Genomic DNA, 23,123 nt, shown 5'->3' on the forward strand with positions numbered 1-23,123 from the left:
ATAATTGTCGTTTCATCCACACATTCTATTTTCAAGTTATATTAATTCTTTTTACAGATTATTTACAAATTCCAAAAAAACTAAGTTTATTCAAACAAAATACGTAACAATAATATCTTAAAAAAACTTTGATTACATTTTTTCCTTAGTTGATATATTTGTAAATAATAAAAATAAATTTACAATTCCTACAAACAGTATTAAAAAGACCAACAATACATCATATCATTAGAATATCAGTAAGTATTATTGAAAATAATATTTAGAAGCTTAGACATTTTCTCGTTTAGCTTACCATCTAAGCACCATGTTGAAGTGATTCTCCCCACATTTGATTGCGATTCCTGAAAAAAAGTTACGAAGATTAAAACATAACCATTATATATATACAATGTGCCAAGAAGTTTACTTCCCTTAAAATAGAACCCATCTTATGTTATTGATTAAAACAGATATGTACACTTTAAGCTAATTGAAGACTTGTTTACTTTTCAATGGCGAATGCAATTGAATTAATTACATTAATATGTAACTGGAGTCAAAATATTATTGAGAACAGAACAATTAAACATGTAATTATAGCTTTAACTGAGGATGGACCAATCAATTTTCAAAGCTAAATAAAACAAAAACTACGAGTAATTTCGTAAAAATAAGTGATAAAATCAAAATTTTATAATACTCAATGACTCATGTCATGTAACTTCTTACTTTGTGAATGATACATACCCTAAATTATACACAGTATTTTCAGTGGGAAGGTTATGTTAAGGAAGCGAGACATATCGTTGGTCGTTAGGGTAGAATGGCGAATCATTTATCTAGTTGACTTTTCCCCCTTTGTCTGAAAGTTACTTTCATAGCTAATAATTTTTTTCGCCATCTAAAACAAACCAAGATGCAATAATAGGTGTTTGTTCCCCTTTCACCTTAGTAATTTGTAAGTACAAAACATGGTTAAATTCTCTTCCCATTACATAGTCCTTGACCCTATGTGAAGAACAAGTAAAGCTAAAACAACTATTGTTCAAAATTATAGGTTTAATCTTACTAGAACAAAAATCAAAACGACATATGCTTGTGCATTACCCATGAATGAAAAAAATATAAGTGCTGGTTCCAAACTAAAGCAAGAGTTTCTCCAAGATGTAGTTGTATTGATGCAGAATACACGATGTGGAAAATGTATAAGAAGATGCATCTTGACAATACGCGTATGGTCTATTTTTTAAGTTCTTTTAGAGGATTGAATAATAGTACTTATTATGTATTTATTTGGAATTACTACATTACTCTGGAAAGTTTTATAATTTAATACAAATTCTTGTACATCAAACGATTTAATGAACGCAAAGTCGAGTAGTTCTCTTTCTCTCTGTCTCAAGTTGACAAAATTGTATGTCATTGTCAGAAGCACACATCAGAAGTAACAGTTACCTAGGAAAGAGCTTTCTGCGCATGCGCAAGCTGAGGTGCCCGTGGGTACAGAACGTCGAGTTATGTCTTAAAATGTAAACAAAATGACAACAATGGCGGAATGTATTCTCATAAGGCCCATGTTAAATTTTCAAAAGTTTGTACTCATATTATGGCGAAAATAGATTTTTCCTGGCTATACCACTGGTCTAGAACTTATTTTTAACCCAGAACTTAGTTATTCAGTAAATATAAACGTTTTTGTTAGAGCCTATTCCCAGATCGAAGTAACAATTATTCAAACTTTACTCGTATTATATATAGAATAAATTATCAGGTACATTTATCTTCAAAGTGAGTACTCAATTGGAGGAAAATGGGGAAGGTGACGTTCTTGCCGATGATGAATGATACCCCTAGTCACATCTGTAACGTCGAACTGTGAGCGATCACCTGCAACTGTAACTAGTAACTGATATACAGTGACTAGGAACAATATAGGCTGTTTTTAAACATTACATTTAAGTTTAGCGAAACCAAAGTAATTGTTTAAAGTGAGATTGTAGTAAAATCCCATGAAAAGAAGAGAAAATTGCCGGCTACTTCATTAAATATGAAGTTTACTTATGGACGTGACGATGTAAAGATTTATATGGAAATATACACGTTGCTGCGGTTGTATTATTAAAAGAAAAAACACAAAAATGATTGTTCAATCCCTAAACTTTAACCTCCTATTGCTGAAGCCTGTCAGTTATTCTGTTCGAGATTGTATTCACCATTCATTTACAACTTTGCCAGTGCTTTCCATATTGACATAGCAAAGCTTACAGATAGAAGTCAATACGGTACAACTAGTAATGTTTGAGTTATGACTTGACACTAAACACGAAGCGTATCGTGTTAATTAACCACCATAGCTAAACACTACACACTTGATTTCAAGTATGTACGGAACCTTAACACATATTTGCCTTTGTTAAACAGAACACTAGCGCTTATTTTACCAAGAAGACTAGACTGGGGGGCTTGTTGTAATTTATTGTCATTGTTTACCACAGTAAGAGAACGATCACGCAATGAAAGCTTAGTAAAAAAATTACAATAAAGGCTGTGATAAAATTACAAGTCAAGTTAAATCTAATGCGGCTATTGTGTTACCTCAAGCAATGTTTCCGATAACGCTAATGAAATGAAATGATCCCCACACCGCTGCTACCCCACGTTACTGTTTTCCAAATCAGCTGGTCCCGATAGGGGGTTTAATCGTTCACTCTACAAATAAAACTCAGCTACAATTAATTAAACTAGTTCAGCTTTACAACCGTTTTGCAGACTACATGTAATTACTCATTATGTGATCATATGTAATTTATGACTTATAAGAACTTTACTGAAAGGAATTTCTAAAGTCTTTTAAAACGACGTAATTATTCCGTCAATTATTGAATACTCCTTTATACAGGGTGATTGAAAAGTCTGGGTACGGCTTAATATTTTAAAATATAATGCTGATTGAGCTACAATACTTGGTACAAAGTTACAGGGCATGAAACTCTATTCTAACACATATTCAGTGATCCAATAACTTTTCAGGGGGACGGCCCACAAGGAGTCGGAAGAAAATCTTAAATGGAAGCATAGGTCAATATGCACATCAAATTAAAGGTCTTTTTTAGTAGAATACAATGCCGCAAACCGCACTTCAAAAGGTTGATCCTGCACAAAATGACAGTTGTTAAAAGATTCATTTAATTTACATTGCTATTATACGCTTACTCCTCAGGGGGCACAGCCCTAGGAATCGGAAGAAAATTGTTAACGTAAGCATAGGTCGATATGCACATCAAATTAAAGGTCTTCACTAGTAGATTACGATGCCGTAAATTCAAGCTCAAAAGAATGCCTGAGTAAAAAATGACAGTCGTTCAAAGGTTCAAAATTGCGGATTCAAGAAATCTTTGAACATCTGCCATTTTGCGCAAGATCAACCTTTTGAAGTACGGTTTGCGGCATTGTATTCTACTAGTATTCTATTAGTTTCAAGGCATACATTAAACAAGGCCCAAGCAGTTAAAACCATTATTCACAATCTTCTACTTGCTGTTCAGTAACAAAATACTCGTATACACGACCCAGCCCACCCAATGGAATACTTTGGACAGATGGCTACAGCAAATACAAGCAACATTGGAGTTAAAATAACCATAAACGTAAACAAGAATGCCAACAGCCTGTTATGAATTCTGTGTAGCGAGAATATTGCTAAAGCTACGGTCTGTGAAAAAAAGCAATATTACTCTCAACGCCGAGCTTCTCCAAACATGACATATTTTGTGATTGTAACGCAGCAGTACCTTTACAAAATCACCTATCCATCCTAATACAATCTCTATGCAATACATGTGACCATAGCTTACGACAGGTCTTTTGTTGTTACCGCTTGCCGTCTGTGGAACGGCCTGTAAATGTGTATTTTGTGTGTTAAAATTTCATCGTTCTTTTTGTTTTTTTTCTTCTAAGAATTGTATATCAATAAGTAGATGTTCATTACATTAAGTTATCTCATTGTATTTTTTATTTTCTTGTATATATGTGTGTCAGGTTAAGTGTAAGAAAGAGACATGTGGTCCTAACTTTGCAGAAGTTTTAATTTAATTTAATTAACTGTAAAGTGTACAACCTAAAAAGCTGTAAAAATAATTTATTCTACACTAATCATAAAATTGTATCCAGGTTAAAAGTGTATTCATATCGCAGGTTAATAAAATAATTGAGATAATGGTAACACTGCTTTGGGTATAGATATATACAGTAGTTTTAAAATTTAAAACATCTGAGAAAGTCCACAATCATGACAATCCAAATTATACAATTAATTTGTATTTTTAAATTTTTAAACAGCCAAACGAGAAATAAATACTTGTGTGATATTGAATGTGCCAAGTGTGTCACCTGATCTATCATCCTTTATAACTCTAACACAGCTGACGGAACAAAATACAATGGCCATATTGTGAACTCTGTGCATAACAATGGCTTTGATACAGAATGTGTTTGTGTAAAAATTGTGATACACCATCCCCGATGAAGAGAATGGTGCTAGATTGCTAAAGCAATCACATTGTTTTATTTATGTCTATTGACTGAATTTAAAAAGATGTAATAACTACTTGTATAGTAGATACGTGCATTCACTAGGTATATAACAGGTTTTTGTAGTTGATACACAAACTTGATTTGAATTGCTCACGAGATATTTATATGATATACACATTTTTACAATGCAAACAACATTTTGGATGTTAATGGCAAAAAAGATAGAAGATCGATTTTTTTATTAACTAGTCTCACTCGAAATATGTTTGTAGAAACAGAACTTACAGTACTATTTTTACAGATTAGTGGAAAATGTACGAGGAAATTCAGTAAAATTATTTGAACGAGATAGAAATAGGATTCGACGAAAATGCCTGGTAGTTAAATTCACGTACAATACTTTCTTTGCATATTTCATTTGTACAATAAACTGTAAAAACAACAAATAGCTTTTTGGGCAAACAAATGGATATATTCTTTCTTAAAATTCATTTGATAAAGTTCCAATTTATTGCTTTGTTTGTCAGTAAAGTCATATCATCCCTCAATAGCGTAGCAACATTTAAAATGTCCGATGAACGGTATTAATATCTATTTTAAACATATTTTAAATCCCGTTACTGTAATATATTTAGATGAAATTGGGTCTAAGAGTTAACAGACGTGTATACTGTTCTTGATGGTCAACTTATTTAATGTGTGTTATGTTGCTATTCAACCTAATACTGTTAGACTCTCTGAGCTGAACAATAAACGAAATTTCCAGTGTGAAAAAAATAAATTATATCAAGCTGATATGATAAACGGGTTTGACAAATAAATATACCTAATAATTACTAAACGTGTATTGTTCGACTGAAAATTTGGCCCTAAAGTCAATTTTGATTTTTTACCTCCCTGCACCATAAAAAAAGAAGAAATAACATATACCACAGGTGAGGATAATTATTTACAGATATGGTTACCGAAAAACTATATTTGTATTAGAAATATTATGTAATACAGGGTGGGGTGGGTGTTATAATATAACACACTCTATAAGAGAGAGTGGAGTGGATAAAGTATAAATGATGTCTCTTGTACAGCATTTAAACTTTAAAAAGGTCAATATCATGCAACAATGTGCTGTGTAATTCAGATGTTGACAAATGTGAGTCTTCAGTTCTACCAAATGTTACACCCTCTGTAGTTTGTACTAAATTAACCTAATAAGCCTTTACATGACTGAAAAGAAACTATTAACACTAGTTTCTTGGATTAATAGTTGGATGATGATGTAAAAATTATGTATGCCTAAATAAGATTTACATAAATGTTTTAACTGATATTTGTATAGGAAAACTAAACTAAATCACTCGTAACTTAATTCTTTACTTTCACCCAAGCATATTACATTCAATCTAAACCGTTCTGTAAACAAAGTAAGTTAAACATAACAAGTAAGTAAGTAAGTAAGTAAGTAGTTAAGTAAGTTGAACATTTCTGAGTAATTCGGAAAAAGTTACAAAAAATACAAAATTAATTAATTTTTTATATTTGTGTTGACATTTCAAGAACTTCTTAAGACGTAACAATGTTTTGTTATCGTTTTAAGATCTAGAAACGTGACGTGACTTTAATAAGCTTATCCCTTTTTCTCATTTTTCTTGCATCATCATTGACGCTCCTGACAAATGTTTCCTCATAAAATTTGCTATTACATAACGGGTTTGAAAAGCTTCATGAAATTGCTTAAGAAAGTAAATATTGCTATAAATATTTGCTGCAAGCAAAATTTGTCAACGACTTCACCAAACCCTCAAAATATAGTTTAAGAATTGGCTGGATACTCAAGTGCAGAAACGTAAGGAAATAATGACTGAAACATGGTATCAAACATTATTTGAGAACTCATTCAAAATTAATTATTCAAAATTATGTTCTATTAAGCAAGCACATATTTTGTTATTAGTATAATATTCTAACAACTGTATTTATTGGTATTTAATCTGTGGGTTTTTAATCTTCTTCGTTTGGATATATTTTTAAAAGCAGTCGTAGGATTAAAAATACAAATATCATGTCGGTGGTATTAATGATTTTTATTTCGATCATCACTATGGAGAATTGTGTTACTTATTTCTGATTCTCTAAAGATCCTCCACCTTAGAATGATAAAAAATTTGTTTTAAATGCTAAATATTCTAAGGTTTGATGGATTAACCATCTCATATATTTTTAATTGTTATACCATTTCAATCTAGTTTTTGTTAAAAAGAAAGATTAGTAGGTATGCTTAGAAACTAGTTTCAATGATGGAAAAGAAAAGTTACATTTGGGGGTGAAGACCTATGGGTAGTCATATAGAAAAATGTTGATTTAAAAGGAGAAAACTATAGCTGTGGAACAACTTGACAAGAATAATCACTAGCAAACTGTTGAAACGGTTCGTCACAAACAGACTTAGCTCGCAACGTGACGTGAAGATTAACATTTCACAAAGTGTTGACTGTGATCTTAGAAAACATGAAGAATAAGTTTGTTTCTACGAACCTTAACACATTATGGTAAATTGTAAATTGTTCTATAATTTAAATGATTATTTCAGATGATTCTTGCTTCTGGAATGAAAAAGTTCTAAGCCTGTTATGCCATTTTGTACAAAACTCAATATAGTAAAATACAGGAAGAAATTGCTGCTTCCTAATAATTTCTAGAAATATGGACTGTTATTATCCAATGTTATTATGGCTTCCAAGAATAGATGCAGTGAACCGTGATATCCCCGCTTGTTTACAAAAGAGGTAATTTCGACATCTACTTACACTGTTTACTGGTTTTGCATGTGGTCTTAACAGCAAATACACTATCATATAACGGTAAAACCATTCTACCAGTATTATATTGTATTTTAATATTATATCAGGAAATTACCATGTTTACAATATTGTAAAGCGTACTTTAGGTATGAATTGTATGTCAAAAATATCCTTTATAATATAGAAAAAAACAAGTTGTATAAATATACATATTAAGTATAAACAAAACAGCAACAATGACTAAACTATACCGCACTTAAAATAAAAATGTATTGACGTTTTTTTGCTGGTATGTTTTGTAGTTTGCTATTTTTGTAAAATGATTCCGTGAAATTCAATTCGCCATATTTTTAAAATTACATAGTGTAAGGGACTTAACAGTAAACAATGGTAACTGTAATCAAAAACAAGACAAATGGTTAAAATCTGAATATAAGACATTACTGAAATAATTTTTGACGATTCATATTCGTGACTAAATAGATAAGGCATGGGTAAGGGTAATAGTGCAAAATTACTTTAAAAACAACAATGCAATCTCCTAACTATTAAATAAGTCTCAAAGTCCGTATAATACATAAGTGGATAAGTCTGTTTTAAATATATAAAAAATTGTGGGATTCCCGAAAGCTAATAAAATCATGATGCCCCACAGTCTTGCCTTTTGAAGTTCTTAACTTTAACAAACATTCAACCTTTACAGAAAAACTATGTATATAATAAATTTAAACATTTTTGTTTTTTCTGCCCCTGAGCTATTAGACTTAATAAATAGACGAGTCAATTTAGCCCAAAAAAGCCTCTAAGATAGAACAAATTCCAACAAATGGTTTTTCGACGGTTTTTGGTAGTAATAGGTGTAGAAAGTACCAGGAAAAAAGTCTACCAAAATCGGACAACCGGAAGTCGGGTTTTTCCAAGATGGCCGCCGTGAGGCCCTCAAATCGACAATGACTGCAAATTCGTCGATTCATAGTTCCAGGATTGGCCGATTTCCACGAAAATTGGCAAACACATATAAAACTATATTTCCAACCTTAAATATGAAAACTAGGCAGACAAAGTAACCCAAAGATGAAATTTCAGGGTATTATGAGCTAAAAAAATAAGATTTTTTCCCTCAAATATATGTTTTTCTAATATTTTGTACAAAGTTTGTTATAATTTCAAATTTATTTTTTCACCATTAGATTCAACACAAAAAACTCACAATTTAGTATATTGAATCTTTGTTCTGCTTCAATTTGTTACAGAGATATTGAAAGTAATAACTTTAGTATGTTTTCTTGCCGAGATAGCCCAATGTTAATCTTATGGAGAATAAGCATAAATATTAATATTATTTTTCATTAAACCTATATAGATAAGACTTTTTGTTCTGCTTCCTATAATCTGTTTTAATATTTTTTTTACTAAAAAATCCTTTTTTGGCAGTTATCATTGCAGCAAACCTACGTATTCGGTTCCTCAGTTTTAATCATAAAGAGAATAAGCAAAAATCAATTTCTTATTAGTCCGATAAGTATAGAATATAACCTTAAAAACAATACAAGAAAACGTTTTATGGTTTTATGTTGTAGTTTAGGGTGTGCAGAGTCGGATTTTCCCAACATTGGGCAAATTTTGAAAAAAAGATACCATACGCATTTTCTATGCACAATTTTCTAAATATTGACTTGGGACCACCATCGATATTTATTTGGTGGTCAGTACTTCATTTCGATGGGAAACGCATTTTGGCCGCCATTTTGGATCCACCTTATTGGATATAATTTTTTGTTGTTGTAACGACAGTGTTGTGACACATTATTACTATATATACTAGATTTTCACGCATATTCCATTGCTGAAATCCGTTTTTAAATACATTTTTTTGTTTTAAACGTTTTGTACTTTGAAATTTTTTACGATTATTTTCCTTATCTTTAGTTAGTAGTTCATTCTTAAATAATTAATGATGTAAGGGCTTTCATTTGAGCTATTGATCATAGAAAATTTTGTAGAAAATTTGACGAGTAAGAGACGAGATACCAATCCCAACAAAATATTAAATTTAACTTTTTATAAATCAGTTATTATTAAATGATTTATATCTCGGGTTCCTAATACGTCACCAAGTTCTTTCTGGTCTCAAATTACTCAGTAGAGAATTAGGTTTTTTATTTTATTAGTCACTAAATAATATCTGACTAATTAATAAAAAATGAGTCATGCACCTTAATTTAATATGAAATTATTTGCATTTGAAATTTGTCTTTAGTTAAGTACATATATCCCCAATTCTAATAACTCCCAATAAATAATCCATAACTACAGTAAAAGTCAATACTTCAATGAATCTTTTAAGATTATAAAGAGTATTGGGAGTTATTTTTTTTTATTTGGGGGTATATGTCTTAAACTAAAGACAAATCTCGAAAAAAAAATTATTGTTAAATAAGACAGACCCATATTAAATTTGTCACATTTTATTTAGCGATTAAAAAAAATTAACCCAAACATTTACTGAGTAATATTAAACCAGAAAGAACTTGGTGGCGTATTAAGAACCCGAGATATAAATATTTTAATAAAAATGTATTTCTAAAAAGTGAAATTTAATATTTTGTTGGGGTTGGTAACTAGTCTCTAACTCGTCAGATTTTCATGATCAATAGCCCGAATGAAAGCCCTTACATTACTAAATGTTTAAGGCTAGAACGAACTGCAAGCGTTAATATGTACTGGAGATATAAGAAAAAATTATCTTATAAAATGTTCAAAATACGAAACGACCTTAAGAAATGTATGCAGGAGAATTTTCATTTGAATATATCTTTAAAACGAAAAAATGATATTTAAAAACTCATTTTGGCAATGGAATGGGCGTGAAAATCTAGTTTAAAATAATGTGTCACGACATTTCCATTACATTAAAAAACATTATTTATATCCAATATGGCCGATCCAAGATGACGGCCAAAAACACGTTCCCTATTGAAATGATACTGTCATTACATTTAAAAAATATTTATATGTGATAGGGGGATCCAAAATGACGGCCAAAAACACGTTCTCTATCGAAATGAAGAAATGGCCACCCAATAAATATCGGTGGTGGTCAATATCAATGAAAATGCATGTGGATTTTTTTTCAAATTTTTCCAATGTTGAGAAAATCCGTCATATTAAATCTTGATTCTAGGGGTTTTCCAGTAGACCAATTTTTGGCAATTTTCACTATGTTACTCTGCATACCCAACACTACAAAATAAAACCATAAAAGGTTTTCTTGCAATTTTTTAAGGTAATATTCTATACTTCTCGGACTACAGTAATAAAAAAATTGATTTTTGCTTATTCTCTTTATGATTGAAACTGAGGAACCGAATACGCAGGTTTGCTGCAATGGTAACTGCCAAAAAAGGAATTTTTAGTAAAAAAAATATTAAAACAGATTATAGGAAGCAGAACAAAAAGTCTTATCTATATAGGTTTAATGAAAAATAATATTAATATTTATGCTTATTCTCCATAAGATTAACATTGGGCTATCTCGGCAAGAAAACATACTAAAGTTATTACTTTGAATATCTCTGTAACAAATTGAAGTAGAACAAAGATTCAATATACTAAATTATTAGGTTTTTTGTGTTGAATCTAATGGTGAAAAAATAAATTTGAAATTATAACAAACTTTGTACAAAATATTAGAAAAACATATATTTGAGGAAAAAATCTAATTTTTTAGCACATAATACCCTGAAAATTCATCTTTGGGTTACTTTGTCTGCCTAGTTTTCATATTTAAGGTTGGAAATATAGTTCTACATGTGTTTGCCAATTTTCGTGGAAATCGGCCAATCCTGGAACTATGAATCGACGAATTTGCAGTCATATTGTCGATTTGAGGGCCTCACGGCGGCCATCTTGGAAAAACCCGACTTCCGCTTGTCCGATTTTGGTAGACTTTTTTCCTGGTACTTTCTACACCTATTACTACCAAAAACCGTTGAAAAACCATTTGTTGGAATTTGTTCTATCTCAAATGCCTATATTTACTCGACTAAAATGGTTTCAAGTTACCTTTGTCAGTAGCTCAAATGGTCGTTAAAACTCTACAACCAGGTTTCGATGCTGAGTTGCACCATGATCACGTAAGTCAGCAGGATAACTTCTTGCTCACATGTCGGTCAAATTGACGTCGTTAAAAAGTTTATAAACACAATACAGGACGTAAAAAACACATACATTAAACACGAACAGGTACAAAACATATTACGAACGAGATCAAACTATCGAACGGGCCCGTCACGGTTATCGGCGGCAGGAGGACTGGAGACGGCGCCGTGTGCGGTGGTGTGACCTTGAGGTTACTGATAACCGAGATAGTGGACTCGTCCTTTGTGCTTCCTCCCCTGTAGATGAACTCGTCCGGTGGGTTTGGCATTCCAATATTTTGTTAAAAATAAGGTGCGAGCTATAGTTCAGTTTTCGTTTAAAACTAATTCTTTATCCTGTTGGAGGGCTCTGTAAATATGGTATTCCTCCAGTGTGTCCAAAATATGTCCTTTATTTTTAAATTCTAAAATTTTCATGTTGTCTTCAATTTTTGCAGCCGAATGTTCTTCATCAATTATGTGTTGTGCAAAGCTAGATTTTTGCTGCACCAATCGGGGGTTGGGCTTGTGTTCCTTAGCCCTTTTGATGAAAGAACGCCCAGTTTGGCCAATATAATATTTTTCACAACTACCACATTTTAACTGATATACCCCGGTCCTGTCCAAATTATCTTTACCTGTAGATGAAAGTTTTGGTTTTAAAAATTGTTCAGTTTTATTAGAAGTTCTAGGGGCTGGTATGATGTTAAAAGGTTTTAATTCTTTCTTCAATAGATTATGTAAACTGAACTATAGCTCGCACCTTATTTTTAACAAAATATTGGAATGCCAAACCCACCGGACGAGTTCATCTACAGGGGAGGAAGCACAAAGGACGAGTCCACTATCTCGGTTATCAGTAACCTCAAGGTCACACCACCGCACACGGCGCCGTCTCCAGTCCTCCTGCCGCCGATAACCGTGACGGGCCCGTTCGATAGTTTGATCTCGTTCGTAATATGTTTTGTACCTGTTCGTGTTTAATGTATGTGTTTTTTACGTCCTGTATTGTGTTTATAAACTTTTTAACGACGTCAATTTGACCGACATGTGAGCAAGAAGTTATCCTGCTGACTTACGTGATCATGGTGCAACTCAGCATCGAAACCTGGTTGTAGAGTTTTAACGACCATTTGAGCTACTGACAAAGGTAACTTGAAACCGTATATAATAAGGTTTTCAACTTATCATGACGTATAAAAAATATAAACAATTTGTTATCTAGAAAACATTTCTTTTACGTGTGGACAGGAAAAGGTGGTATAAGTAATAGAGACATAAAACGTAGTTTGTAGCGAAATATTTAGTTTTTTATTTTAATATTATAAAGGTTCCATATCAACCGGAAGTAACCGTGTTGTATTAACTAGATCATGTATTGTATACACTTTTTACTCGGAAATTTTAGTTAGTATTTTTGTGTTTATGGTTAATTTTAGGAAATGTGTTGTATTCATGAATTGTTTATATTTTATGGTGATTTGCTGTTATGTATATGCATGCCCAAAGCCCCACCTTTAATTTCAAGAATTTATTCAAGGAGAGATGACATCTGATCCAACGCTTATCAGGGACACGAACTTTCTCCCCCCCCCCTTTTAACACGAATACACAGGGTGTCCATGAACTCTCTACCGACCTTTTAATTCCAGGACATTTTGGTAAAGACAATTAAATATTAGTAATTATACATTTACCTATCGATCGGCATTTTAACAACTTTAAGATTACACGAAGAGCCGTCCTTTTGTCTCTTTCAAAACAATTACTTGATTTGAAAAATAAATTTTTGATTTGATTACTTTTGTAGTGAAATGAAGTTAAGCACATAAAGGTCACCGATTTGAGAGCGGCCCTTACTTTTAACTTTAAGCTATTTTCGATACTGAATATTCTAGGATCTAGATATTACGGTTGTAGTGTTTACCTAAAACATTTATCTAGGTTGGGTTTATCAATAATAAATATAATATAACAATTGTAGTTCTTATTACAGTAATATTTTGCACTAAAGTAAGAAATGTAAATGTTCGAAATGGAAACTAATAATTAATACACTGGATTAATTTGTTTTAACTTCCACAGTACGTAAGAGATGAGTTCGCCTTTAGTGGCAGAGTTAGAGAATCCACGAATAGAAAATATATAAGATGATTCTACCTGAACCATATGGTCATGAAAAAAAAACTAGATGAATAAAATTATGTGTTTACTTATATGTATTTATGTATTTACTTATACATACGTATCTAAGTATTATAATAGCACATAAATCGACAATACGTTTGATCAATGCCAGGAAGCTAGGGAACGGTAACATTCTTGCAGATGATGAATGATACCCCCAGGTCACATCTGGGACATTGACAACTGTGAGCGATCACCTATAGTAACTGGTAACTGATATAGGCCTAAATGACAAGAAACAATACGGGTTAGGTTAGCCTTATTAATATATTTTTCATAATATAAATGTAATACGGTACATCGAGAAGTACTTTTGATTTGAGCTGGTCAACAGATGGTGTATTTATACAAATACAAATATATTTATTATGAAAATTACAACAGCTTGGCCTCACCAAGTTTTAACAAACTTGTCGGTGAGGTCCAATTGATACAATATAAGGCTAACAAACAAATAGTTTAAATTTTTTTTTTCTTTTTTTGAACAAAGTTTTCTTAATGTACTATATTTCTACGGTGGTTTGTGGCAGGCACTTTAACTTAAAACAAAATAGTTGGCAGCACACTAAAAAATCTAAAATGTAGTGACATAAATATTGCTTTATAATCTACGGAATTCTTTTGGATTGTTCATATTTGGTCCTCTTTGTTTTTCATGGTCCGTAGACCATGTTTGAACTGTTTGTTTGCACAGCAGACTGGCAGCGCCGGCTGAGCTGAGCTGACTGAAAAAAAGAAGAAGAACAAAAAAAACCTGAAACTTTATTCGTTTGGTTTGACCGAACGAACATAACCTCTCACTCACTGTGAAATGCCCATGCATGCATGCATTCTCACAATTCACAAATCAGAGAAAAATAATAATAATAGCAATTATAAAGCGTCAGAACTTGTATTTCTTCCCTATAAAATGTTTTAAATGCTGTGTCCTTAACATAGTGGGTTTGATATGTGTTTGTTAATGTGCTTCATAGTATTATGATTGTTTCCTAACAAAGCCTTAGCCTAATTGAAATCCTGGTATTTGTCTGTGTTGGTGTAGGGAATATTATTTATGTAGGGAATAGTTTCAATATTACGGCGATCTGTGATTCTGTATGTGTGCAGGGTGCGTCGTGATGAAAAGTATCGTTCATAGATTGTACCGTAAGTGAATTTCCGGCACTTTCTCAAATTATTCTCGTCTTTGTCTTAGTCTGGTGTGTATAACCCACTCTCAAATGCTCAGAATCTTATCACATCTTATCTTATCACACGTGAATTTTGTTTTCACGAAACTTGAGCACACATAGGAAAATGCATATTTCGGTACTTTTAATAAAATATACTATGCAATACAGAAGTGATTTTTGGTTGTTATCGTTCATTTTAGTAAAAGAAGAATTAATATTAAGGAGGATATATGGTAAAAAAATAGAACGATAAAAGTAGTGATGACGGTGATTCCAAAAGTAATCTTTCCAATAACGATGAAATAAAGTGATCTCCCTATCGCAGCTACCATCATGATAGGTTTCCAGATCAGCTGGTTCCGATAAAGGGTTCAACCGTTCATTATATGCAATTATACATTTAAGCTACATATAACCCAATTAAGATAAATGCCAATTTGCAGCCAACACTCTAACAGTAACACTCATTACACGAGCCCTTGCAATTTGTACGTATAAAGATTCATCTAGTTTAAAATTTGGCTAGTTTAAAAATCGTCGTAGGTAAAAAGATTTTCTTAAGATTCCTTTAGATCCTAAGACCCTTTAGAGCATGTATTATTCTAGGTCTGGTGAGTTGTTGTTTAGTTATTATTAATCCCATTGGTGTTTATTACTTTATTATTTGTGTAATACACATTAAGAAGAAATAGGTAAAATATTATTATATTTACTTTACATAAAATAAAAAAATATCAACCGTTTGTAAATTTTGTTGAGGTGCACAAAAACAAGGCATTAAGGAGTTATATCCATCATTCAAAAATGTATTTAAAAAGACGATGGTTTTCTTAACACGAGTAATTTCAAGGCTGAACAAGATAAAGCACCGAAGTGGAAATAGCCATAAACGTAAACAAAGTCAATTTTCTGCTATGTAACCTTTATAACGGGAATATTGCTGAGCTACTCTGTGTTAGCAACATTGTCAGCATCGAGCTTCTCCAAAGATAAGCTTGAGACTAGAAATTTGCAAAACTATCTTAAGATGTAGAAAAATTAATAAACATTACATCCTAAACGAAACTAGTTCAATTACATATAATATACGATCAAAAATATTAAAACCACCAGGATTTAGTACAAAGCGACAACATTTTTATTCATAAAGGCAAAAAGGGAGTTTTTTTTTAATATTTTGATTCGAATATGTCCCATTGGATTGTGTTTGTAAGTGGAAGTGGCACGTAGGTCTACTGTCATGCAGTTTGGAGAAGACGTATAAAACAATAAAATTAAACATACTGCTTTTACACAGTCAAAACTAGACGAAGCAACTTACTCCAGTAAGACACTGCTTGGTAGTCAGGGTAAGTAAACAACATTTTTAATCATTGGTGAAAAGTTAACGGTAAAACATTATTTTCTGTTTTTTATGAGATTTAATTTAACAAAACTCTCATCACGCAGGAGTGTTTTGTTGCTCTCAGACCCTGAAACGTGACGTGACTTTGTAAGTTATAATAAGGATCTCTTTCCCAATTCCTTTCTCACATCCACCATAACCAAGATCTAAATTATAACCTCCAAACGTCCCTAAATAACCCTTACTATATAATACTAACGGGTTAGAAAAGCTGCACCAAATGGCTTATGTCACCTTAGGTCCTTTAAATCTGGGATTTGGCCAACAACTTCGTCGAAGTTTTTTTTAACGAACCAGATAGATCTATATTCCAAAGTAAAGAAAACGTAATGAAAACAACTGTACAGTTATTAAAAACAATACTTAGTTTAGTTTATTAGGAAAATGGTTTGTCAAATAAGCAATAATTATCACAAAATATAATTACTGTAACCTAGACCACTTCTATTTCATTTGTAGATTTTAAATCTCACATTACGTAACAATTTATTTTTAAAATTAATCACAGATCTAAAAATGAAAATAGAATGTTCGGCTTATAGAAAACCTCTCAGGAAAGACAATAATCAAAGTTTTTCTCTCGAGAGGCCTGTTACTTAATTTCTGATCCTCCCAAGGACCTTAGGGTTTCTTACTGTATAAGGAGTCAAAGATTTAATGTCTGAGCAGCCACCGAAAAAAATGTTTTTACTTATATAAGTCTATATTATATTTTTGTGTTTTTAAGAATGTTTTTTAAATCGGTGCAGACAATTTAATACACAGTATTATTGAAAGTGGAGCAATGTTTTCCTAAATTTAAAAATAATATGATAGTATCTTGAATAAAAAAAGAGGAATACTTTACCAGGAGAAATAGTTGCCAAACATAGTCCCAGCTCAGGGAAACTGTTGAAACAGGACTTCATGATCGAAAATCCCGGAATGCAATGTGACATTAAGCTTAACATTTCAGAGTGTTACTCATGATTGTACAAAACATGAAGCAGAAAATTATCTGTAAGAAATTATCTACGATGTAGGTTCCACAGTTTTAATGATTTCTCAGATAACTTTTGCTTCTGGAAATGAAATGTTTACTATAAAACTAATTTAAAACAAACAAAGTATCTTTTCGTAAAATATGGTATTAAAACATGTTTAACAGAAATGATTTACTTAACTAAAATTTCTAGATTGAAAAAAGATATAATTATGGTAGGCTAATTAAAAATCACAACTTATTTTTAAATACACAAATATAATTTCTACATTATATATTTTACTACATTATAATTTCTATTACAGTCATTGTGTTAACTGGAGCTCTAAAATATATGGTGAATTTTGAGAATTGAAACGTGATTTTCCCGCATATACAATATATACTTTTAGTCATCTAAATACACTTCGACTTGTTTTCTTGTGGTCTAATTGCATATTATATACAGTGATAATATGAATGCCTATTTTAAGGTAAGTATCGTATGCATAAAAATATTATTTATAATTATCAAATGGTTGTTTTAAAAATTACATATACAATTAGAAACCTTGACCGCATTCATTTAACTGCACGTTTCTATTACTTTGTAAACTACAAAACCAATCAGATTTTATAAATTGTTTTAACAAAACTAAAATACAGAAATACTTTTATTGTTTGGAATAGTTGGTGTTTGGTTTTGTTAAAACTAGATTCATTACGTATCTATGGGCTGACTAAACATTTTAAGAATGTTGATTGTGTAAGGAAGCAGTTATGTTAAGGCTTGCCTCATAAATTATACAAACTGATATTAGATGACTGAAACATTAAACGCGCGTTTAAGGGTCGTAAATGTATAAAAGTTACATATTATTTAGTTATGTTTAGATTACAGTAGTTAGGCATAAAAACTAATGATGAGCGTATACTTCTGAAATACGCTCATGATGCACGCAATTGAAGTTTGGATTTGCACACCGAATCAGTTTCATGAACACACAGTAAACTTTGTTCAGAAATAAGTCCCAGAGACTTTAGAAGGGGAGAGTTATTGAAGGAGATATTGAGAGGGTCGTTTTGTAGGTGACGTCACAAATATATCAAGTGACAGTTAGAATCGGAACCTTTCTGCCGTTGAATGAAATGCATAGTTGGTCATCACGTATTTGTTGACCACATTTAATTTGATTCATATTTATATTCTAAAACCATGGCTAGGAATCATATGAAACCACGCTTTTAAATTGTGTTCATTGGGTTCAAAACACACGATTTTTACTGAAAACCTTTAAAACCAAAAGCTCATTGGAGTCATAAATCACAGATATTTTCATTGCTAAAATAGCAAGTTTCTTTTAATAAATTTGTTCAAGCTATAAGTAAAGTGTTGTGTTAAAGTAAAGAAATGAAGATTAATAAAGTAAATACCCTGTATATTAATAGAACAAATATTAAACAAAATACAAAACATAAAATTCTTTCTTATAGTCATACACAGTTTTCATCCTGCAAAGTGCAACATAAACATGGACTTAGCTGTTTACTTAATAAGAAGCACAACTTTCTGTTGGACAAGCGTTTTAAAGAGAATCTTGCTAAAGCTGTGGCCTTATGTTGAAAAACACTATTAATTTTACACAACAACACTGAACTTTCCGCAAGTTATAAAGACCTAAAACTTGAGATTGTACACTATAAGTACAACATTTCACAATTGTCTCTAACTAAAATGAATTAATTGAAATGAATTACTGACTCATATAACAAACAGACTTGTATGGTTTTTTATTCATTTCACAGCGACTTAAAGCGGTAATATTAAATCAATTTGCCAAACAATTAAACAAATAAGCATTTAAAATATAAAGAAAATTTATGCTTTCTAACACAGTGTTCTATAGTCCGTGTAGCCTACAAGGACTCGCAAACTGCTACCCATGCCGAGAGAGATTTTCTGAGAAACTGTCTGCGTTGTATTAAATAATCATGATGAAACCTAACTATGTGACGTTGCTTTGTATCCATGGTAACCAATTGGCTGTAGTGAGAATAAATGTGCCTTGTTTGTCATTAGATACACCAACCTTCATAAACACCGACAATGTTGATATAATAAAGTACAAAGGCCTTGTCGTGTCCCTTGTGCAGCACAATGCTATTGACTCTAAGAGTGATAAATCAAAGTTTTCAATACACCGTCAAAGCAAAGAATAAACAAAGTTTTAAAGACAAAATATGAACTTAGAAAACAAACCACTGTAGGTATGCTTCCATATCATGTTGAAAGAAACATTGTTTTTACATCTTAAATGATTGCAATCTGTTCCTAATCGTTAGGTAAATTGCAAGAAATTTTTACTATTTATTTAAAATTTAATAAAATATTTCGCGAATACTGATCTTTGAAATATGCACGACGAAAAGGCAAAGTCACGAAATATTATATTTCATATCAAGAGTTGAAAATGGGAAATAACGGAAAAATTTTATTTAACAGTAGTGTTGTGAAAAAATATTATTTACTTCGCTGTTAATATTTTTGATAGCTATATTGATGTAAAAAAATAAGTCGTATTTAAATAAATAAGATATTAAGCATGTTCTTTAAGTGGCAGCTATGAATCTAATCGTTCTAATATGTTTGTATCAAAACAAAGTGTAAGTTCACCTAACGTATGTGGGAATTCGTCTGGGATGTTAAGTCTATTTCCATTGTTACTATTTCGTTACACAAGACTCTGTATTTTAATTGTGGAACGCAAAACACATAAAGCCCTCTTAACATTTGTGTTTGTTTACAAAACAGTGACTCCGTCTTAATATCAATATTTACTTATTGTTGTTAACCTGAACAGCTGAATGACAATATATCAACATAAATACAATCAGGCTGATTGTATTTATGTTGATATATTGTCATTAACATGAAACCTGAGGAGTTATTTATTCAAAGGAAAAAAATATACAATCGTCGTTATTAACAAAACCTCTTTGGAAAGACAACACTTACAAGGGCTAGAATTATTTATGTATCTCTTAACTACAACTTGTAAAATGTATCATAAATTAACTTTTGTATTGTATTTTTACAAACAGCAATTACCAAGTACCGTACCTAAAATACTAAGGCACATTGTAAAACGTTCACTTAAATATTTATTCCAAATAATATTTATTCAATAATACGGGTGTTTTTTATACCGTAATATCATATACACCAAGGATCAATATTTATTTATTTTGTAACATATGTCCCACAGCTTTTCGTGTATTTTAATAAATTCTTTATTTGATATAATTACCGTAAACTAAAGTATTATTTGGATAAGAGTAAGAGAATTTGTAAAATCCATTATTGACAAATAATATTATAATACGTTTACGATAAAAGTTTAAATAATTTTTTAGAAAGCTTGAACGAACATTTAAACTTTTCATCAATAATTCTACTTTGATCCACTTCTTTGGGACTTTCTGTTGCATGGATGTGTAGCTTTCTATAGTTCTGGCAATTCTGGAATATTATTTTAGCTTCCAAGAATAGAAGCAGTGGCCCGTGACCCGACAGTGTGTTTACAAAGAAGGGATTTTACCATCCACCAACTCTGTTTACTGGAATCCTGTGCCTTAAAGCAAAATATTCCGTGATGGGCAAAAATTCATTCTTATAAATTAATATTTTTATATACTAAAGATGTGTTTACACGGCGTATAATTTATTAAGAATCAACGCAATGGGTGGAAACAGTTATATTCACCGTGTTCGATACTTTTATTCTACTCACCTGAATATTCCTTTTAAAGTTTTCTCTTTACAGATAAACGCATTTACATTTATTATTAAATTTGCATCATTATTACAATAATTAGGGTGTAAGACATGTGTGATATTAATATTTTATTAGATTTTAGAAGCCAAGTTGACCAAAATAGCTTTAAAGACACGTTTTATGTTCGTTGATTAATAAAATAATTATATTGTCAGTTGTTACCCATGTTTAAAAAAACTAAATATTAATTTGCTAAGGTCTGGTCTCTAAGGGTAGCAATAAATCTCTTGTTATGCATTTTTCGTTCCAACAATGACGCTATTGACATTTTGAGATGCTCGTTACAATGACGTCAAGTGACCCTTCTTAGTAAGGGAGTGGCTGAAAAGACGCTATAATCAGTTCTAACGTGACATTGAGCTAAAATGCTTAGTAAAAAAAATATGTAACGTGTAAGTCAATTATTTATTTAGAGAAAATAAGATGTCTTAATAAGTAGAATATTAGTAGTAAATGGCATTTTAACAATTGTAGTTTTGGTAGCAGGGACAGAGTCAGTAACAGCTAAAAACTTAACCAAAAAGATATGGCAATGTTAAATAACATACATTATAATAACAAATAAAACCAAATTTTAATTATTAAATATACAAGGTTGATGCTGTCTGGCAAACACGGCATACAGAAATTAGCATTTCCTATTTAGGAAAAAAATAAGTTAAACATATTTCTAACTGTATTATGGAAATGTGAATACGCTTACACTTCATGTCTTAACAGATTAACATATTGTATATAATACACTCTCATTGCAACATGAGGATATTAATCATTATAATTTACAAAGTATACATAGTAGCCAAGTTTCAAATAGTTGTTACTCTTATTGATCTCAAAACGAAGCATTCGTGATTTATTTATTTCTATAAAGTAAAGTTCACAGTTACGGAAACTTCCTTCAAAAGCCTTAATTACTGTTCACGATGAATAACCGCTAGGTCTTGATCTTTTTACGTTCCTCGCTACTTCGAACTTTAATTAGTTGATTTCAAAAGCCAATGGGTAATTATAATGCGTTCAACAGGTAAATTACTTTCAAAATATTATCGCCATTACGTCTTTATTTTGTTCAGATAGGACAAATGGAATAAAATTGAATAAAACATTTAGATTTTTTAAATATTTAAGACTTTTGCAAGTAAATTAATTTTCCATGTAAAAAGTAAGGGGAATATTTATAGTAAAAATTATTGTAAGTCTATTTTATGGGAGGAAAAATTGACGAAATCGAAAGCAAAGCAGGTTATTTAGTAATTAAGTATAGAAGTGAGTAAGTATAGATGTAATTATATAAGTAAGTCAATAGAAAGAACAAAAGAAATTAGTGAATGGGTGAAGGAACAAGTGAAAAACGAATAGTAAAGGAAACAACTAATTTAATACGTTTTTACTAAAAAGTCTGTAAATGAATGACACTTTAAAAAATGTTCTGCATAGAGCTAGTTATAAAAGTATACATGCTTTCATAAATATACTAACAAATATATAACAACATATATCTAATTCTAAATTGTGACACACTATCACTAACTAAAAGCGTATCATATGTTTACAGTACTTGGTTATGTAGAACTATAACTATAAGTATTGATTCGCATTATTTAGTGTTAAGTTTGGTTTCAAGCAACAGAAAATATATTTTCACGCATACCTTTGAAAGTTTGTGGCAAAAATAAGAAGGAAATCACCTGCTCTGATTTATATGTATTCCTGATGTATAACCCATTGGACGGTTTAGTAGGTGTATACACACTTTGGCCTAATCCTGTATAACTTTGAACGAATACTGTATTTTGTCTCTAGCGACATCAAAACGTAAAGTCAATCTGTCCCAGGTCTGGATCTTATCATGCCACCCATCGATATAAAATAAATGGTACCACACGGAAATTGCTTCTTCGTTAAATGCAAAACCCTAATAATGAAGGAAAATGCTGTGCTATTTTTCATATTAGTTGGCCCTAGTTAGGATTTTTTATCAAAGAACTTAACACGATACAGAGGAACTGCATTAACTCATTTGTTTGATTAGTAAGTTTAGTGTAGTGTCGTGTGATACAAGTGTTAATCTATGTTGTGTCATTGCAACAATGTTTGCTTGATCTCGTTG

The 23,123-nt window shown here is 31.2% G+C and overlaps 1 protein-coding gene across 4 annotated transcripts in view; it reads right to left on the bottom strand.

Moving 5' to 3' along the window:
* The window catches only part of LOC129003915 (ankyrin repeat and death domain-containing protein 1A-like), a 105,103-nt gene that overhangs the window by 61,878 nt on the left and 20,102 nt on the right, over positions 1–23,123 (bottom strand). For all 4 annotated transcript variants that reach the window (XR_008491659.1, XR_008491658.1, XM_054432256.1 and 1 more), the window contains exon 2: positions 296–344. Coding sequence is in view for 2 of the 4 variants with exons in the window: in XM_054432256.1 (XP_054288231.1) it covers positions 296–298 (3 nt within the window). In the remaining 2 variants the exon portion in view is untranslated. The remainder of the gene's footprint in view (positions 1–295; positions 345–23,123) is intronic.

The sequence above is a fragment of the Macrosteles quadrilineatus genome, unplaced genomic scaffold (genome assembly GCF_028750875.1).
Source record: "Macrosteles quadrilineatus isolate MER2022 unplaced genomic scaffold, UCM_ALF_1.0 Scaffold_9__3_contigs__length_116548681, whole genome shotgun sequence".
NCBI lineage: Eukaryota > Metazoa > Arthropoda > Insecta > Hemiptera > Cicadellidae > Macrosteles > Macrosteles quadrilineatus.